Raw genomic sequence first — 20,539 nt, forward strand, 5'->3', positions numbered from 1 at the left:
AAAAGGAGAAGTTACATTAGACAAAGCAGAAATGCAAAGGCTCGTAAGGGAACACTACGAGCACCTTCATGCCAATAAAATGGACAAACTGGAAGAAATGGACAAATTCTTAGAAAAGTATAAACTTCCAAAACTGAACCAGAAAGACACAGAAAACATGCATAAACCAATCACAAGCACAGAAGACAAACAAAAGACCAGGACCAGATAGCTTCATGAGCGAATTCTACCAAAAGCTTAGAGATCTATCAACTAGCATACTCAAACTCTTCCAGAATATTGCAGAGGAAGGAAAACTCCCAAACTAATTCTACAAGGCCACCATCACACTGATACCAAAACCATAAAAAGATGTCACAAAAAAGAAAATTAGAGGCCAACATCACTGATGAACACAGACTCAAAAATCTTAAACAAAATTCTAGCAAACAGAATCTAATAACACATGAAAAAAGGATCATACATCGTGATAAAGTGGGCTTTATCCCAGCAATTCAAGGGTTCTTCAATATATGCATAACAATGCAATACACCATATTAACAAACTGAAAGACAAAAATCTCTCAATAGATGCAGAGAAAGATTTTGACAAAATTCAACACACATTTATGATAAAGCTATCCATAAAGTAGGCATAGAAGGAACAAACTTCAACATACTAAAGTCCATGTATACAAGCCCATAGCAAACATTATTCTCAATGGTAAAAAAACTGAAAACATTTTCTCTAAGATTAGGAAAATGTCACTCTTTCCACTATTATTCAACATAGTTTTGGAAGTCCTAGCCACAATAATCAGAGGGAAAAAAAAGAAATAAAAAGGAATGCGTATTGGAAAATAAGAGGTAAAACTCTCACTGTTTGCAGATGACATGATTCTATACATAGAAAATCTAAAAAATGCCACCAAAAAATTACTAGAGTTAATCTGTGAGTTTAGTAAAGTTGCAGGATATAAAATTAATACACAGAAATCCCTTGCTTTGCCACACACTAACATTGAAATCTCATAAAGAAAAATTAAGGAAATATCCCATTCACCATTACAACAACAAAAACAAAGAATAAAATACCTAGGAATAGACCTACCAGAAGAGACAAAAACCTATATGCAGAAAACTATGAGACACTGATGAAATTAATCAAAGATCACACAAACAGATGGAGAGATATACCATGTTCTTTGACTGGAAGAATCAATATTGTCAAATAAATGTATTACCCAAAGCAATCTACAGATTCAATGCAATCCCTATCAAACTACCAATGGTATTTTTAACAGAACTAGAACAAAGAATTTTAACAATTTTTTGGAAACACAAAAGGATCTACAGAGCAAAAGCAATCTTGAGAAAGAAAAAGAGCTGAAGGAATCAACCTTCCTCAATTCAGACTACACTACAAAGTTACAGTTAACAAGACAGTATGGTACTGGCAATAAACCAGAAATATAGACTGATGGAACAAGGTAGAAAGCCCAGCGATAAACCCACACACCTACAGATACCTTATGTTTTACAAAGGAGGCAAAAATATACAATGGAGAAAAGACAGCCTCTTCACGAACTGGTGCTAGGGAAACTGGACAGCTACATGTAAAAGAACGAAACTAGTATCCCTCCTAATACCATACTCAAAAATAAACTCAAAACGGATTAATGACTTAAGTGTAAGGCCAGAAACCATAAAGCTCTTAGAAGAAAACACAGGCAATGCACTCCTTGACATAAATCAACAGCAACATCCTCTATGACCCATCTCCTAGAGTAATGGAAATAAAAACAAAAATAAATAAATGGGATCAAAATAAATTTAAAAGCTTTTGAACAGCAAAAGAATAAATAAGGTGAAGAGACAACTCTCAGACTGGGAGAAAATAACAGCAAATGAAACAACTGGCATAGAACTAAGCTCCAAAATATACAACCAGATGACGCAACTCAATAACAGAAAAACAAACAACCCAATGAAAGAGTGGGCAGAATACCTCAACAGACATTTCTCCAAAGAAGACATACAAATGGCTAACAAATATATGAAAAGATGCTCAACATTGCTCATTATTAGAGAAATAAAAATCAAAACTACAATGAAGTATCAACTCTCGCTGGTCAGAATGGCCATCATCAAAAAGCCTACAAACAATAAATGCTGGAGAGAGTGTGGAGAAAAGGGAACTCTCTTATGTGTTTGATAGGTATGCAAAATGATACAACCACTATGGAGAACAGCATGGATATTCCTTAAAAATCTATGAATAAAACTACTATATGACCCAGTAATCCCACTACTGGGCATATACTCTGAGGAAACCATAATTTAAAATGACATATGTACCCCAAAGTTCATTGCAGCATTATTTACAGTAGCTAGGACATAGAAGCAACCTAGATGTCCATCAACAGACAAATGTATAAGGAAGTTGTTGTACATATACACAGTGTACTATTACTCAGTTATAAAAAGGAATGCATTTGAGTCATTTCTAATGAGGTGGATTTACCTAGAGCCTATTACACAGAGTGAAGTAAGTCAGAAAGAGGAAAAACAAATATCATCTATTAACACATATTTATGGAATCCAGAAAGACAGTACTGACGATCCTATGTGCAGAGCAGCAAAGGAGATACAGACATAAAGAACAGATTTTGGACACAGTGGGGTAAGGAGATGGTGTGATTATTTGAGAGAACAGCATTGAAATATATACTTTACCATATATAAAATAGATAGACAGTGGAGTTTGATGTAGACACGGAGCCCAAAGCCAGTGCTCTGTGACACCTTAGAGGGAATGGGGGGCGGGGGGCGGGGATGGGAGCTGGTATCAAGAGGGAGGGGACACAGGTATACCTATGTCCAGTTCATGTTGATGTATGGCAAAAATCACCACAATATTGTAAAGTTATGATCCTTCAATTAAAAATAAATAAGTAAATATAAAAGAGATGTGGTACATGTATACAATGGAATATTACTTGGCCATAGAAAGAACACATTTGAGTCAGTTCTAATGAGGTAGATGAACCTTGAATCTATCATACAGAGTGAAGAAAGTCAGAAAAAAACGAATATTGCATACTAACACATATATGTGGAATCTAGAAAGATGGTACTAATGATTTGAACCTATATGCAGAGCAGCACTGGAGACACAGACACAGAGAACAGACTTGTGGACACAGTGTGGGAAGGACAGGTTGGGATGAATAGAGAAAGTAGCTTTGCAACATATACATTACCATATGTAAAATAGATAGCCAGTGGGAATTTGCTGTACCATGCAGGGAGTTCAAACCGAGTACTCTGTGACAACCTAGAGGGCTGTGATGGAGTGGGAGATGGGAGGGAGGTTTAAGAGGGAGGGGTATATGTATGCCTATGGCTTATTCATGTTGATGTTTGGCAGATACCAACATAATATAAAGCAATTATCCTCCAATCTAAAAAAATTAAATTTAACACAGAAGGATTTCATAATATTCATGAAAGGGTGAACTCTTAAAACAAATATTCACTGCTTCAACTTTGTCATTAACATAAACAGAAATATCACCTAACTTTCACAGTGAAATTTTATTCTTTTCTTAATTGCAAACATAGCTTGTTACAGTATAAGAACTCGTCAAAAATCAATGACAGCATTCTCTGAAAGTCAATTAGTTACAAGGAATTTACTGTAAAAAGTAATGCCTATTTTATTATTATTTGTAAATTATGTGCTACATATATCTAGTATCAGTAATATACATGTATCATAAAGTTCATATTTATTAAAATATTCTATATCGTTTATCTACATATTTCATGCCTGATTTTTCCCACACAGCCAGAGTTGTTAAACACTTACCAGCATACCACTATCTAATCATTTCATCTTTTCATTATTTTTCATTCAATGTACCTAAAAATTTAGACTTTGGTATACAGATGCAGAAAAGAGTAAACACAAATTCTTGGCATCTAAAAAAGGCATAATATCCACGGGTAATGAGAATCCTATTTGTTTTGACATGTGACAAAGGCAAAGGTAATCATGTTCTTTTTGCTTATCTATGAAGTATAATATAACCAAAATTTGAGGAGAAAGGAACATAATGACATTGTACACAACTCCAAAGGTAGCCCCTTTGGATCTTTAAGGAAAGATATAAGCATCTGAATGCAGTTCCAAAGAATAGCAAGAAGAGATAAGAAAGGCTTCTTCAGCAATCAATGCAAAGAAATAGAGGAAAACAACAGAATGGGAAAGACTAGAGATCTCTTCAAGAAAATTAGAGATACCAAGGGAACATTTCATACAAAGATGGACTCGATAAAGGACAGAAATGGTATGGACTTAACAGAAGCAGAAGATATTAAGAAGAGATGGCAAGAATACACAGAAGACCTGTACAAAAAAGATCTTCATGACCCAGATAATGACAATGGTATGATCACTCACCTAGAGCCAGACATCCAGGAATGTGAAGTCAAGTGGGCCTTAGAAAACATCACTATGAACAAAGCTAGTGGAGGTGATGGAATTCCAGTTGAGCTATTTCAAATCCTGAAAGATGAAGCTGTGAAAGTGCTGCACTCGATATACCAGAAAATTTGAAAAACTCAGCAGTGGCCACAGGACTGGAAACGGTCAGTTTTCATTTCAATCCCAAAGAAAGGCAATGCCAAAGAATTCTCAAACTACTGCACAATTGCACTCATCTCACATGCTAGTAAAGTAATGCTCAAAATTCTCCAAGCCAGGCTTCAGCAATATATGAACCATGAACTTCCTGATGTTCAAGCTGGTTTTAGAAAAGGCAGAGGAACCAGAGATCAAATTGCCAACATCTGCTGGATCATGGAAAAAGCAAGAGAGTTCTAGAAAAACATCTATTTCTGCTTTATTGACTATGCCAAAGCCTTTGACTGTGTGGATCACAATAAACTGTGGAAAATTCTGAAAGAGATGGGAATACCAGACCACTTGACCTGCCTCTTGAGAAATTTGTATGCAGGTCAGGAAGCAACAGAACTGGACATGGAACAACAGACTGGTTGCAAATAGGAAAAGGAGTACATCAAGGCTGTATATTGTCACCGTGCTTATTTAACTTATACGTAGAGTACATCATGAGAAATGCTGGACTGGAAGAAACACAAGCTGGAATTAAGACTGCTGGGAGAAATATCAATAACCTCAGATATGCAGATGACACCACCCTTATGGCAGAAAGTGAAGAGGAACTAAAAAGCCTCTTGATGGAAGTGAAAGTGGAGAGTGAAAAAGTTGGCTTAAAGCTCAACATTCAGAAAATGAAGTTCATGGCATCCGGTCCCATCACTTCATGGGAAACAGATGGGGAAACAGTGTCAGACTTTATTTTTTGGGGCTCCCAAATCACTGCAGATGGTGACTGCAGCAATGAAATTAAAAGACGCTTACTCCTTGGAAGGGAAGTTATGACCAACCTAGATAGCATATTCAAAAGCAGAGACATTATTTGCCAGAAATGGTAACCCACTCCAGTATTCTTGCCTGGAGAATCCCATGGATGGAGAAGCCTGGTAGACTACAATCCACGGGGTCGCAAAGAGTCGGACATGACTGAGCGACTTCACTCACTCACTCACTCACTCAAGGCTATGGTTTTTCCTGTGGTCATGTATGGATGTGAGAATTGGACTGTGAAGAAGGCTGAGTGCCGAACAATTGATGCTTTTGAACTGTGGTGTTGGAGAAGACTCTTGAGAGTACCTTGGACTGCAAGGAGATCCACCCAGTCCATTCTGAAGAGATCAGCCCTGGGATTTCTTTAGAAGGAATGATGATAAAGCTGAAATTCCAGTACTTTGGCCACCTCATGCAAAGAGTTGACTCATTGGAAAAAACTCTGATGCTGGGAGGGATTGGGGGCAGGAGGATAAGGGGATGACAGAGGATGAGATGGCTGGATGGCATCACCGACTCGATGGACATGAGTCTGAGTGAACTCCGGGAGTTGGTGATGGACAGGGAGGCATGGCCTGCTGCGATTCATGGGGTCTCAAAGAGTCGGATATGACTGAGTGACTGAACTGAACTGAACTGAAGACGCTATATAAGAATTTGACTTCTTGGCAACTTCCATTAGTAGAAATCCAAAGCATTATAGATGTCCACATTGACTCTCCAGCCTAATCCCCTTATTTCCCTATAGGAAAGGCTGTGGTTTTTTCTTATCTCCCAAACATACATTGTGCTTTCCAATCCCTATCTCTTCACTCAAACTTTTCATTAGGGATGACCCTTCCTCACAAACTACTATTTGAAGAGTCGTGTCCCCAGTACACCACTAGGACTAACCATCAGTTCATAATCCACTAATCTGTTCTAAGAAGGCTGAGGCTTTTCACAAAAAACTCAAGATTTTCTCTAATACCCAAAAGTGCATATATTTTTTTGTGCATATTTACCCCTTCAGAGAAATCCTTTGCCTTTGTCTGTTGAAAAATATCAGTTAGGAAAGGATCTGTAAAGCATTCTGTACATCTAAAAATATACATCAATTCAGTTCAGTCGCTCAGTCGTGTCCGACTATTTGCGACCCCAAGAATAGCAGCATGTCAGGACTCCCTGTCCATCACCAACTCCTGGAGTTACTCAAACTCATGTCCATCGAGTCGGTGATGCCATCCAGCCATCTCATCCTCTGTCGTACCCTTCTCCTCCTGCCCCCAATCCCTCCCAGCATCAGGGTCTTTTCCAATGAGTCAACTCTTCGCATGAGGTGGCCTAAGTACTGGAATTTCAGCCTAAGCATCAGTCCTTCCTATGAACACCCAGGACTGATGTCCTTTAGGATGGACTGGTTGGATCTCCTTGCAGTCCAAGAGACTCTCAGGAGCCTTCTCCAACACCACAGTTCAAAAGCATCAATTCTTCGGTGCTCAGCTTTCTTCACAGTCCAATTCTCACATCCATATATGACCACTGGAAAAACCATAGCCTTGACTAGATGGACCTTTGTTGGCAAAGTAATATCTCTGCTTTCTAATATGCTATCTAGGTTGGTCATAACTTTCCTTCCAAGGAGTAAACGTCTTTTAATTTCATGGCTGCAGTCACCATCTTCAGTGATTTTGGAGCCCAGGAAAATAAAGTCTGACACTGTTTCCACTGTTTCCCCATCTATTTCCCATGGAGTGATGGGGCCGGATGTCATGATCTTTGTTTTCTGAATGTTGAACTTTAAGCCAACTTTTTCAATCTCCTCTTTTACCTTCATCAAGAGGCTTTTTAGTTCTTCTTCACCTTCTGCCATAAGGGTGGTGTCATCTGCATATCTGAGATTATTGATATTTCTCCTGGCAATCTTGATTCCAGCTTGTACTTCTTCCAGCCCAGCGTTTCTCATCATGTACTCTGCGTGTAAGTTAAATAAGCAGGGTGACCATATAAAGGCTTGACATACTCCTTCTCCTATTTGGAACCAGTCTACATGCAAACATACATATATATTTTTTCAAGGGATTAGATATAGTAAACTGTGCACTTGAAAAACTGAAGAACTATGGACGGAGGTCCATAATATTATACAGGAAGCAGTGAACAAAACCATCCCAAAGAAAAGCAGGAATGCCAAGTGGTTATCTTATGAGGCTTTACAAATAGTAGAAGAAAGAAAAGAAAAGAAAGAGAGAAAAGAAAAGGTTCATCCATCTAAACGCAGCATTCCAAAGAATAGCAGACAAGAAGGCCTTCTTCAATGAACAGTGCATAAAAATAGAAGAAAACAGCAGAAGGGAAAAGACTAGAGATCTCTTCAGGAAAACTGTAAATATCATGGGAACATTTTGCCCAAAGATGGGCACAATAAAGGACAGAAATGGTAAAGATCTAGTAAATGCTGAAGCGATCAAGAAGAGATGGAAAGAACAGATGGTGGAAAGAATACATGGAAGAACAGTTCAAAAAAGATCTTAAAGGACAGGATAACCACGATGCTGTGGTCAGTCACCCAGAGCCAGACATTCTGGAGTATGAAGTCAAGTGGGCCTTAGGAAGCACTGCTGTTAATAAAGCTAGTGGATGTGTTGGAATTCGAGTACAGCTATTCAAAACTCTAAAGGATGATGCCATCAAAGTATTGCATTCAATATGTCAGCAAATCTAGAAGACCCAGCAGTGGCCACAGAACTGGAAAAGATCAATCCTCATCCCAATTCCCAGGAAGGATAGTGCTAAAGAATGTTCTAACCATCAGACCATTGCACTCATCTCCCATGCTAGTAAGGTCATGTTTAAAATCTTGCATGCCAGGCTTCAGCATTACGTGAACCAAGGACTTCCAGACATCCAAGCTGAATTTAGAAAAGGTAGGGGAACCCGAACAGAAGGGGATTCCAGAAAAAACATCTATCACTGGTTCATTGACTATGCTAAAGCCTTTGACTATGTGGATCATAACAAACTGTGGAAAGCTCTTAAAGATGGGAATACCAGACCATCTCATCTGTCTCCTGAGAAACCTGTATGCAGGTCAAGAAGCAAGAGTTAGAACCCTGTTTTGAACAACTGATTGGTTCAGGATTGATAAAAGAGTATGACAAGACTGTCTGCTGTCACCCTGTTTATTTAACATATTCACTCAGTACATCATGAGAAATGCCAGGATGGATAAGATGAGTTACAGGATGGAATTAAGATAGGTGGGAGAAACATCAACAACCTCAGATATGTGGATGATATCACTCTAATGGTAGAAAGTGAAGAGGAACTAAAGAGCCTCTTGATCAGGGTGAAGGAGGAGAGTGGAAGAGGCGGCTTAAAACTAAAGATTAAAAAAAAAAAAAAAAACTAAGAAAATGGCATCTGATCCCATTAATTTATGGCAAATAGAAAGGGAAAAAGTGAAAGTAGTGACAGATTTCTCCTTCTTTGGCTTTAAAATCACTGTGGAGGTGATTCCAGCCATGAAGTCAGAAGATGATTGCTTCTCAGCAGGAAAGCTATGACAAGCCTATACAGTGTGTTGAAAAGCAGACATTATTCTGCTGACAAAGGTCAGCATAGTCAAGGCTACAGTCTTCCAAGTGGTCACAAACAGTTGAGAGAGCTGGACTATAAAGAAGGCAGAGTGCCAAAGAATTGATGCCCTCAAACTGTGGTGTTAGGAAAGACTTCTGAGAGTCCCTTGGACAGCAAAGAGATCAAATCAGTCAATCTCAAGAGAAACCAACCCTGAATGCTCATCGGAAGGACTGATGCTGAAGCTCCAGTATCTTGGTCACCTGATCTCAACAGCCAACTCACTGGAAAAGTCCCTGATGCAGGGAAATATTGAGTGCAGAAGGAGAAGAGGGCGTCAAAGGATGAGATGGCTGGATGACATCACTAATGATGCAATGGACATGAACTTGGGCAAACTTCAAGAGATGGTGAGGGACAGGGAGGCCTAGCATGCTACAGTCCATGGGGTTGCAAAAAGTCGGACACAACTGGGTAACTAACACAACACATATATTTACTGATATATGAGTGTTTTGCAGTTTACAAGTAAAAACTGTTAATATTATTACTTTTACTATCACCATCATAATTTTTCAAGATGTCTCCTCTCCATTATTACCACCTGTTGTTTTTCACCTGCAACATCAATAGGATTTAATTGCTTGAAATCAATTAGGAAAGTTCAGAATACTGAAAAATGAACTGGAGAGCTGGCATTACAGATAGGCATTATATTCACAAGGGACTTTTAATAGTAGATTTGGCAGTCTGATTTTAATCAGTTTTTTGCACAAGGGAATGTTTGAAGATAATGTTGAGGAAAGATTTTTCTGACTGAACTATGCAGTATAGTTTGGAGCAGAGAGCTAGAAAACCATCATGTGTACTAAGCCACTTCAGTCATGTCTGAATCTTTTGAGATGCTATGGAATGTAGCCTGCCATTCCCTCCTCTATCGATGGGATTCTCCAGGCAAGAACGCTGGAGAAGGTTGCTATGCCCTCCTCCAGGGTATCTTTCCAACTCAGGGATAGAACCTGCATCTCTTATATATCCTACATCTCTTGCATTGGCAGGCAGGTTCTTTACCCCTAGTGCCACCTGGGAAGCCCCAGGAAACCATAGGATATACCTATAAAATAACAACAACAATAGCAAGAGCAATGAGGAGGATATGAATTAGTTGGAAGAGGAGTGGAAATAAGAGAAAGAGGAGGAGGAAGAGATATAGCATCTGTAGCTGCTGCTGCTGCTGCTGCTAAGTCGCTTCAGTCATGTCCAACTCTGTGCAACCCCAAAGACGGCAGCCCACCAGACTGCCCCGTCCCTAGGATTCTCCAGGCAAGAACACTGGAGTGGGTTGCCATTGCCTTCTCCAATAGCATCTGTAGATAATATTTACCAAATACTATATACAAAAACACTAAAGATAATTATCTTTGGCAATATTTACAACAGTTTTCAGCATTGGCATTATCTCCATTTTGGAGATAAAGCAATGAAAGTCGTGAGCAGTTGAGTATAGTGCAGAAGGTCACAGTAAGTTTTATCTGAAATGTAAATCCAGGCAGCCTGACTCTTGAGTCTAAATTTGAAACCACTCTGCTGAATAGTTTAGACACGTGATTTCTCTGAGGTTGCTATACACCCATGATGGTCCAAGATAAGATTAACTCAACAGTATTTTTATAAAATTTCACTTGAGAACTGTCAATTAGACAATACTTAGTTTACAATTGAGAATATACTTGTATCTTCCTACTGGGGACTACTATAAACACCAAAGATATATACTACAACAGTAGGCTGAAAGGGATTAAAACCAGAAAATACAGAAACTCAAAAGAATCTAAGAACTTCAGAACTCAGGAGAGAGAGGTCATATCAATGCTCAAAACTAGCTAAATGGAAACTCTTTACATTCAAATCTGGGTTCAAGGTATCAATCTTATACAATTCTAATAAGTGATTATCAAATTTTATAATTGAGTGTTTATATATCCTACCTAGGATGACAATAAATTTTTTAAACATCCATAAACTGTTAACTCATACATAAACAATTTAAGTTTATATATACAAGGAAATTTACAAATGAATCTCCCAGTGCACTTTCCATACCTGCCATGGCTAACTACATGTAACAATTCTTTCTGTTATGTTCTGTGACTGAAAATTAATAAATTAGTATCTCTTTGATGAAATATATCCATATTCTAACAGTTTCTCTGTGTATTCACTTGCAAATTTTTCTCATTTGTAAGACACATCTTTAGTATCAAGGTAAATCAATCATAAGAAATTCTCTGGTAAACAGGTATACCCCCTATGAAAAATGAAAAAAAAAATCCTACTGTTTAATAGCTCTTACACACTAGCAAAAACACAAAATAATTAATAATAGTCCACCAATAACTTGGACATCATACACCATATCACACACACACACAGCTTAAACAGTACAGAAGAGAAAGGATAGTGTTTCCAACTATCAGGACATCTAAAATGCCAGAGCCAAAAGAGATGAGGTCCTAAAACTTTTACAGAACAAACTTAAATGGTCTCCATGCAAAGTGAAACAATTAGCCATCCAGATGTTTCCAGCTGGGTAATTAATGTACAGAAAAGATCCCATTTGACTCAATTTTGTTCCACATTACAGGCAGCTGTTAATAGTAGCAATTCCAAAGCAATTTAGTAACTATACTTTGAATCATAAAATTATAAAGGTGAGTATATCCATCTTATCATATTCAGTTCTTAGCATTACACCAAATTATTTTTTACTTAACATTTCTCAATAGATTTTGTTGTTGCTATTACTATTATTTTCTTACCTGATCTTCTCCTTGCATAGCTTGCTCTTCAACTTTGTCCTAAAGGGGAAAAATAATTTATGAAGAAAATACAGCAAAGGAAAAGAAAATCAAAAATTTTAAAAAGAAGTTAAGCTATTAAAAAAGCAAAGATGAGTTAGTAGTAATTTCTGCATAGTGATTTTCAGTTCTACTTTTGTGGGAATTGCTTAAATGCATTAAGTAATATTATTTTAGTACAGTTATTTAATCATCTACAAATCAACCTGACTATATTTATTTGCAAGCAACATTTCTACATCTTATAAAACATTTATTTTTGTGAAATTTTGTAAATAAGGCTTTTACAATCAAACTGTTCTATCACTTAAGCTTCTGGCATCTCTCTCATTCAAGATTACTGATTCATCATCTGAAATATTAATAATATGTATATGTATTTAGTTCCCACCCCCATAACTGGAGATAAAATTCACCTGAGTCTGGAGACTTCTACTCTTGGGAATTTCATTTCTCAGAAAAGCAAACCATGATAAGAACTCTTTCTCTGGTTCAAATTCTGACTACAAAAGAAATGTTTAAAAGTAACAGTGTCCACAGGAGAGAGTAACCATGTTATCTTATAGTTAGTAAGTAATAATGAAGGAAGGGAATGGTAGGCATAGTCAGACACATGTCTTGCTATTAATAGAATGACATTTCCAGCAGCTGTCCAAATAGTTCAAATCCCCCATCACAACTGTAATGTACCTCAAAGTCAGTATAAAAATCAACCGGCTACCAATTCTTGAATTTAACTGTGAATGGACTTAAGGAACTTCCGGCTCTATAGGCTTTGTAAGTGATAAATCACCTATTGAGATATTTAACATAATTTCCCTAACCTTCAGCTTATCATGCAATCTGCTACTACAGAGCCAGATATAGTGAAATAGTTGACCATGTACTAATCTTTAAACTACACATCTATAGTCTTTATATTTAACTTTACTTTCTATTCATAGGGCAAGAAAAAATGAGATTGTAGAAAACCAAAAATATCAAGTTATTTGAATTGTATAGTTTTATAATTAGTTAAGATTTTTCCCTTGAAATGTTGAAGAATAGAAAGAAAGATGAACTTCAATTTTAAACATAAAACTGGTCAACCACTTGTAAAATAATGAAACTAGAACACTTTCTAACACCATACATTAAAATAAACTCAAAATGGATTAAAGATCTAAATGTAAGACCAGAAACTATAAAAATCCTAGTGGAAAACATAGGCAAAACACTCTCCAACATAAATCACAGCAGGATCCTTTATGACCCACCTCCAAGAATAATAGAAATAAAAGGAAAAATAAACAAATGGGACCTAATTAAACTTAAAAGCTTTTGCAGAACGAAGGAAACTACAAGCAAGGTGAAAAGACAGCCTTCAGAATGGGAGAAAATAATAGCAAACTAAGTAACTGTCAAAGAATCTCAAAAATACACAAACAGCTCTTGCAACTCAATTCCAGAAAAATAAACGATCCAATCAAAAATGGACCAAAGAACTAAACAGACATTTCTCCAAAGAAGACATACAGATGGCCAACAAACACATGAAAAGACGCTCAACATCACTCATCATCAGAGAAATGCAAATCAAAACCACAATGAGGTACCATCTCAGGCTGGTCAGAAAGGCTGCTATCCAAAAGTCTACATACAATAAATGCTGGAGAGGGTGTGGAAAAAAGGGAACCCTCTTACACTGTTGGTGGGAATGCAAACTAGTACAGCTGCTATGGAGAAAAGTGTGGAGATTCCTTCAAAAACTTGAAATAAACTGCCATATGACCCAGCAATCCCACTGCTGGGCATACACACTGAGGAAACCAGAATTGAAAAGAGACACGTGTACACCAATGTTCATCAATGTTTACAACAGCTAGGACATGGAAGCAATCTAGATGTCCATCAGGAGATGAATGGATAAGAAAGCTGTGGTACATATACACAATGGAATATTACCCAGCTATTAAAAAGAGTACATTTGAATCAGTTCTAATGAGGTGGATGAAACTGGAGCCTATTATACAGAGTGAAGTAAGTCAGAAAGAAAAACACCAATAAAGTATATTCATGCATATATATGGAATTTAGAAAGATGGTAACGATGACCCTATATGCGAGACAGCAAAAGAGACCCAGAGATAAAGAACAGACTTTTGGACTCTGTGGGAAAAGGCGAGGGTGGGATGATTTGAGAGAATAGCATTGAAACAAGTATATTGCCATATGTGAACTAGATAGCCAGTCCAGGTTTGATGTATGAGACAGGGAACTCAGGGCCAGTACACTGGGGTCACCCTGAGGGATGGGATGGGAATGGAGGTGGGAGGGGGATTCAGGATGGGGGACACATATACACCCATGGCTGATTCATATCAATGTATAGCAAAAACCACTAATTGTAAAGTAATTAGCCTCCAATAAAATAAATAAATTTTAAAAATAAAAAAAAATAAAAAGAACCAAGTTATAGAAACTAAATAAACATATATTGGTGGTAAAGCAAAGCAAGTATTATAAAAGTTAACAAATACAAAAATTAGTTGCATAAGCTCCCTTCACAGAACAGAGATTCATCCATTTGGGTGAAAAGGTTTAAGTATTTGAGTAATCAGTTTAGATCAACTTTACTATACTTATAATATAACGAATGAAATGAAGATAGCCAAAGTGATAATGTCTTAGGGCATACTATTAGTTATCCATAAGAGTTGTATCACAGAAGGCAGAGTGAAACTATGTCTAATTTACATTCATAAACAGTCCCAATTATTTTCATATCTAGGTATTTTACCAGTACACTTAAGGATATTTCATTAATAATGTAAGCTCCACAAATGCTGCTATTGATTAGCACACATTGCTCTGGGATACTTAGTAAATTAGTTAACTGATTTTTTTTCTTTTATATTTAATTTGTTTAAAGTTATTGAAATATAACTTCATTGTACTTGAAAAAAAGGAAAGAATAAAGAGCATTTTAATGAAAAATTTTGTGCATGTCAGAAAGGTTTATGTCTTCAGATGGGAGACAAATATTTTTAAATTTTATTATTAAATAAGCCCCAAAAAGGTCACTGCAGGTAAGATTAATATGAATGAGTTGTCTTGAAGCTAAGAAATGAGTTACCTGAGCTTTCCTTCTAACTGCTGAAGAGTAAGCCATCTGCTTCATCATCATTTAAATCACATTCCATTGTCATAATTTATAACCATTTTTTATAGTGGCATGGAACTAAGAGGCAAACTAAGAGGCAAAAGGAAGGCTAAAGGAAACTGTACAGTAACCTGAGGATATGAAAACACTGCTTGGCAGGCTGATTTCACTGGAATTTTTAAAGTATACTTTAAGAATTAGTTCCACCATGGAAGTAAAGGTAATCATTTTTTATTACATCCCTCTAGTCAATATTTCAAGTGTCATATATGAATATTAACTTTCAGAATGTCTACTGCTCTATTCCCAGTTCCAAAGTACATGAGGTTTTATACCAGTGAGCAATAGTGGCAATAAGGAAAAAGAGCGCTTTTCTTTATCAGAATTTTCCAAATACAAGAAAATAATGCATAAAATAAACTAAAGACCCACACTTGGTGCCACTGTCTGAAAAGCTGGAGACAGGAAGTCAAAACTTATGTTTCTTATTATAGAGTGATGTATTCCCTCTCAGATGTAAGCATGAACTAGGTTTAAGGACACATTCCAAAAACAACACATAAATTATTTTTTCATGTAATAAAATGGATTACAATTGGATGCTGTGAAATGACCATCAACATTCCTTTTATTTTTAATTTTTGCAAAATTATTTCTTATGTTTTGTTAATTTTCCTAGAATAGATGATTAATTGTGAAGCCTCAGAAAGTTTCTCCAAACTCTCTAAAAGGCACTGGTAGTTAATTATGGTGATCTGTGATATTAAAGGGACAAATGGAGAGTTGAAGTTCAAGTAATTCCTATTATTTCATTCCAGAAAAAGAAACTTCGCTACTGCTCTAAAGGATATAGCCCTTGATGCTCCAGAGCTGAAATTCTACTTATAATAACATCATCTTTTCATACGTTTAGTAATTATTTTCACATAACAAACTATATGAAGCCAAATTTTCATTTACTAATTGGTATAAAACCTCAATGGTTATCTTTTGAGGTATATCAAAATTAATTTACTGTGTATACACTGTCAAATGAGTATGAACATAGCTAGAATTATTCATAACATAAAAAAATCTCCTGTTTCCTTCAATACTGTTTTTACCTAGTATTGATTCTTGTAATTAAAGAGAAGATCCAATAGCAAAAATGGAAAATCCACTAAAGACAGATTTCCAATTTCATGTTTTGATGACAAATCCAGTGAATATTTTCTGACTGCATGAGGCTATACAGTTTAAAAACTTGTGATTATACATCAGCATCTGTCAGTAAGTGTTCCTTTGTCTTTCTAGAATGGATTTGAGGTGTTTTTTTTAATTAATTTATTTTAATTGGAGGCTAATTACTTTACAATATTGTAGTGGCTTTTGCCATACATCAACACGAATCAGCCATGGGTGTACACGTGTCCCATATCCTGAACCCTCCTCCCACCTTCCTCCCCATCCCATCTCGCAGAGGCCTCCCAGTGCACTGGTCCTGAGTGCCCTGTTTCATGTATCAAACCTGGACTGGCAATCTATTTCACATATGGTAATATACATGTTTCAATGCTATTCTTTCAGATCATCCCATCCTGGCCTTCTCCCACAGAGTCCAAAAGTCTGTTCTTTATCTCTGTGTCTTTTTTGCTGTCTCACATATAGGGTCATCATTATCATCTTTCTAAATTCCATATATATGCATGAATATACTGTATTGGTGTTTCTCTTTCTGACTTACTTGATTCTGTATAATAGGCTTCAGTTTCATCCACCTCATTAGAACTGATTCAAATGCATTCTTTTTAACAGCTGAGTAATATTCCATTGTGTATATGTCCACATTACAATGGAATATGTACACAGCTTTCTTATCCATTCATCTGCCAATGGATATCTGGGTTGCTTCCATGTCCTGGCTATTGTAAACAGTGCTGCGATGTGGGGTACACATGTCACTTTCAATTCTGGTTTCCTCAGTGTGTATGCCTAGCAGTGGGATTGCTGGGGTTTTTAGTCAATACAGGACAATACTATATTAACCAACAAATATTAATACAGGAAAGTATGAAAAATCAATACTCCTTTTGTTGAATTTAAATATACAAACCTGATGACAGTAATAGCCCATGAACAAATGGTATATTTAAGAAGGCTCAAACAAAAGTAACACAAACAAGTTTATTATATTTGGTTGACCTATATTTCCCTGTCAAACATACATCAATTTTAATGTCAGAAAATATTTTGCCTCAAAACATACTGCTCAGAATTAGTGATAAATTTTCATTTTACATCTTTTGTAACCTTTAACCCTTATGACAATGTCCTCCTCATATATGTCTCCATCAGTTAAGTTCAGTCGTGTCCAACTATTTGCAACCCCATGGACTGCAGCACGCCAGGCTTCCCTGTCCATTAACAACTCCCAGAGCTTGATCCAACTCATGTCCATCGAGTCGGTGATGCCATCAAACCATGTCATCCTGTCACCCCTTCTCCTCCTGCCTTCAATTTTTCCCAGCATCTGAATCTTTTCCAATGAGTCCATTCATTACATCAGGTGGCTAAAGAATTGGAGCTTCAGCTTCAGCATCAGTCCTTCCAATGAATATTCAGGACTGATTTCCTTTAGGATTGACTGGTTTGATCTCCTTGCAGTCCAAAGGACTCATAAGAGTCTTCTCTAACATATCTCCATAACTTCTAGTAATTTCCTGGTTCTTCTGATAATCTAGTCTCTTGATCCCTCTCATCCTTCTCATTCTGTCTTTCACTCCTCTGTCCTTTCACTCAGGGACTGAACTCCTGTCTCCTACACTGCAGGTAGACTCTATATCACTGAGCCACTGAGGTTTCCCAAATACGGTATAGTAGTTTATAAATGATTCCTTGCTACATAAAGTCAAACAATGTTATTAAGATTATTATCTCAAAATCTCTGAATTGAGCTTTCTGACCTCCTTCATCAACACTTCCCAAGGTTTCCACTATCACCGTATATGGTGTTAGCTTTCAAAATTAGCTCTCTTAAATTCTGATTAGAGAAACCTGATGTCTCACAAATTTGAATCCCACAAAATTGGAATACAGAGTGTGTGGGAAAATCTTTTTTTTTTTTTTTTTACCATTATTTATTCTTTATTTACACTTTTTTTCAAAAATTTTACATTATATTGGAGTATAGTTGATTAACAACATGTAGTTTCAGGTGTATAGCAAAGTGATTCAATTATACACATACATGTATCTATTCTTTTTCAAATACTTTTCCCATTTAGATTATTACAGAGTATTGAGTAGAGTTGCCTGTGATATACATTAGGTCCTGTTTGTGATCTGTTTTAAATATAGCAGTGTGTACATGTCAATCCCAAACTCCCAATCTATCCCTCCTCTCACCCTTAACCTTGGTAACATATGCTCATTATCTAAATCCTGTAACTTTTTTTGCTTTGTAAATAAGCTTGTTTGTCTATTATTTTAGATTTTGCATATAAGCAAGATCATATATTTATCTTTCTCTGTCTGACTTCACTAAGTATGATAATCTCCAGCTCCACCGTGTTGCTGGAAATGACATTATTTAATTCTCTTTAATGGCTGAGTAATATTCCATTCTATATATGTACCCTATCATCTTTATCCATTAAACAACTGATGAACATTTAGGTTGCTTCAATGCCTTGGTTATTGTAAACAGCACTGCAATGAATACAGGGTTGCATGTACTTTTTCCAACCATGATTTTTTTTTTCCCAGATATATGCCCAGGAGTGGGATTGCTGGATCATATGGTAACTCTATTTTTAGTTTCTTAAAAACGTCCATATCATCCTCCATAGTAGTTGTACCAACTTACATTCCACCAACACTGTAGGAGGGCTCCCTTTTCTCCACACCTTCTATAGCATTTGTAGACCTTCTGATGATGACCATACTAATCGGTGTAAGTAAATATCTCTTTGTAGTTTTGATTTGCATTTCTCTAATAATTAGCAATGCTGAGGGTATTTTCATGTACTTCTTGGCCATCTGAATGTTTATTTTGTAGAAATTCCTATTTACTTTGCCCATTTATGATAGCATTTTTTTACATAGAGCTGCATGAACTGTTTATATATTTTGGAGATTGAAAGTGAAAGTGAAGTCGCTCAGTCGTGTCCGACTCTTTGCGACCCTATGGACTGTAGCCTATCAGGCTCCTCCGTCCGTGGGATTTTCCAGGCAAGAGTGCTGGAGTGGATTGCCATTTCCTTCTCCAGTCACACTGCTTGCAAACAACTTCTCTCATTCTGCCAGTTGTCTTTTTGTTTTGTTTATGGTTTCCTTTGCTATGCAAAAGCTTCCTTTGCATAGCAAAGGAAATTATGTCACATTTTAAAAATACTCAAAAGTTTTTGCATAGCAAAACAAATTATGTCCCATTTGTTTATTTTTTAGTCAATCTACGAGACTGACTAAAAAAGATAATGCTACAATTTATGTCAAAGTGTGTTCTTATGTTTTCTTCCAAGAGTTTTATAGTATATAATCTTACATTTAGGTCTTTAATCCATTTTGAGTTTACTTTTGTGTGTGGTGATAAAGAATATTTTAATTTCACGTTTTTTTTACATTTAGCTGTCCAGTTTTCCCACCACCATTTATTGAAGATACTGTCTTTTCTCCATGGTATAGCTTTGTCTCCTTTCTTGTAGATTAATTGATCATAACTGTGACTATTTATTTCTTGAATTTCTATCCTGTTCAAAGATAAACATTCAGTAAAGGTAAGAAATCATCCACAGACAAAGCTAGCAGGAAAATTAATGGAAAAAGCATTAAAAATCATCTATATCCACAATATGGAGAAGGAAGTGGCAACCCACTCCAGTGTTCTTGCCTGGAGAATCCCAGGGATGGGGAAGCCTGGTGGGCTGCCGTCTATGGGGTCACACAGAGTTGGACATGACTGAAGTGACTTAGCAATATCCACAATAAGGAGACATGAGATACCCATAACAATTAGTTGTAAAATATGATATCAAATACAGTAATCATGAGGGGAAGAGATTACAAATGCAAGGCCATTAAAAAACATTTGAAATTAAGAGATCAGCAACTTTAAAAATCTCCAAAAAAATATAAAAGAGCAGCATATGTATATATGATTGCTATATATTGCTAGATGACATATATATAGGACCTCAACTCCACTCACATATATTGCTATATTAAAACCTCATCAGATCAGATCAGATCAGATCAGTCGCTCAGTCATGTCTGACTCTGTGTGACCCCATGAATCGCAGCACGCCAGGCCTCCCTGTCCATCACCAACTCCCAGAGTTCACTCAGACTCACGTCCATCGAGTCAGTGATGCCATCCAGCCATCTCATACTCTGTCGTCCCCTTCTCCTCCTGCCCCCAATCCCTCCCAGCATCAGAGTCTTTTCCATTGAGTCAACTCTTCGCATGAAGTGGCCAAAGTACTGGAGTTTCAGCTTTAGCATCATTCCTTCCAAAGAAATCCCAGGGCTGATCTCCTTCAGAATGGACTGGTTGGATCTCCTTGCAGTC

General features: G+C 36.7%; 1 protein-coding gene across 3 annotated transcripts in view; it reads right to left on the minus strand.

Annotated features, from left to right (window-relative positions):
- LOC133243097 (uncharacterized) overlaps nucleotides 1-20,539 on the minus strand; it is a 440,860-nt gene that overhangs the window by 381,802 nt on the left and 38,519 nt on the right. For all 3 annotated transcript variants that reach the window (XM_061409570.1, XM_061409569.1, XM_061409568.1), the window contains exon 6: nucleotides 11,814-11,852. Coding sequence is in view for 2 of the 3 variants with exons in the window: in XM_061409569.1 (XP_061265553.1) it covers nucleotides 11,814-11,831 (18 nt within the window). In the remaining variant the exon portion in view is untranslated. The remainder of the gene's footprint in view (nucleotides 1-11,813; nucleotides 11,853-20,539) is intronic.

The sequence above is a fragment of the Bos javanicus genome, chromosome X, assembly GCF_032452875.1.
Source record: "Bos javanicus breed banteng chromosome X, ARS-OSU_banteng_1.0, whole genome shotgun sequence".
Classification (NCBI taxonomy): domain Eukaryota; kingdom Metazoa; phylum Chordata; class Mammalia; order Artiodactyla; family Bovidae; genus Bos; species Bos javanicus.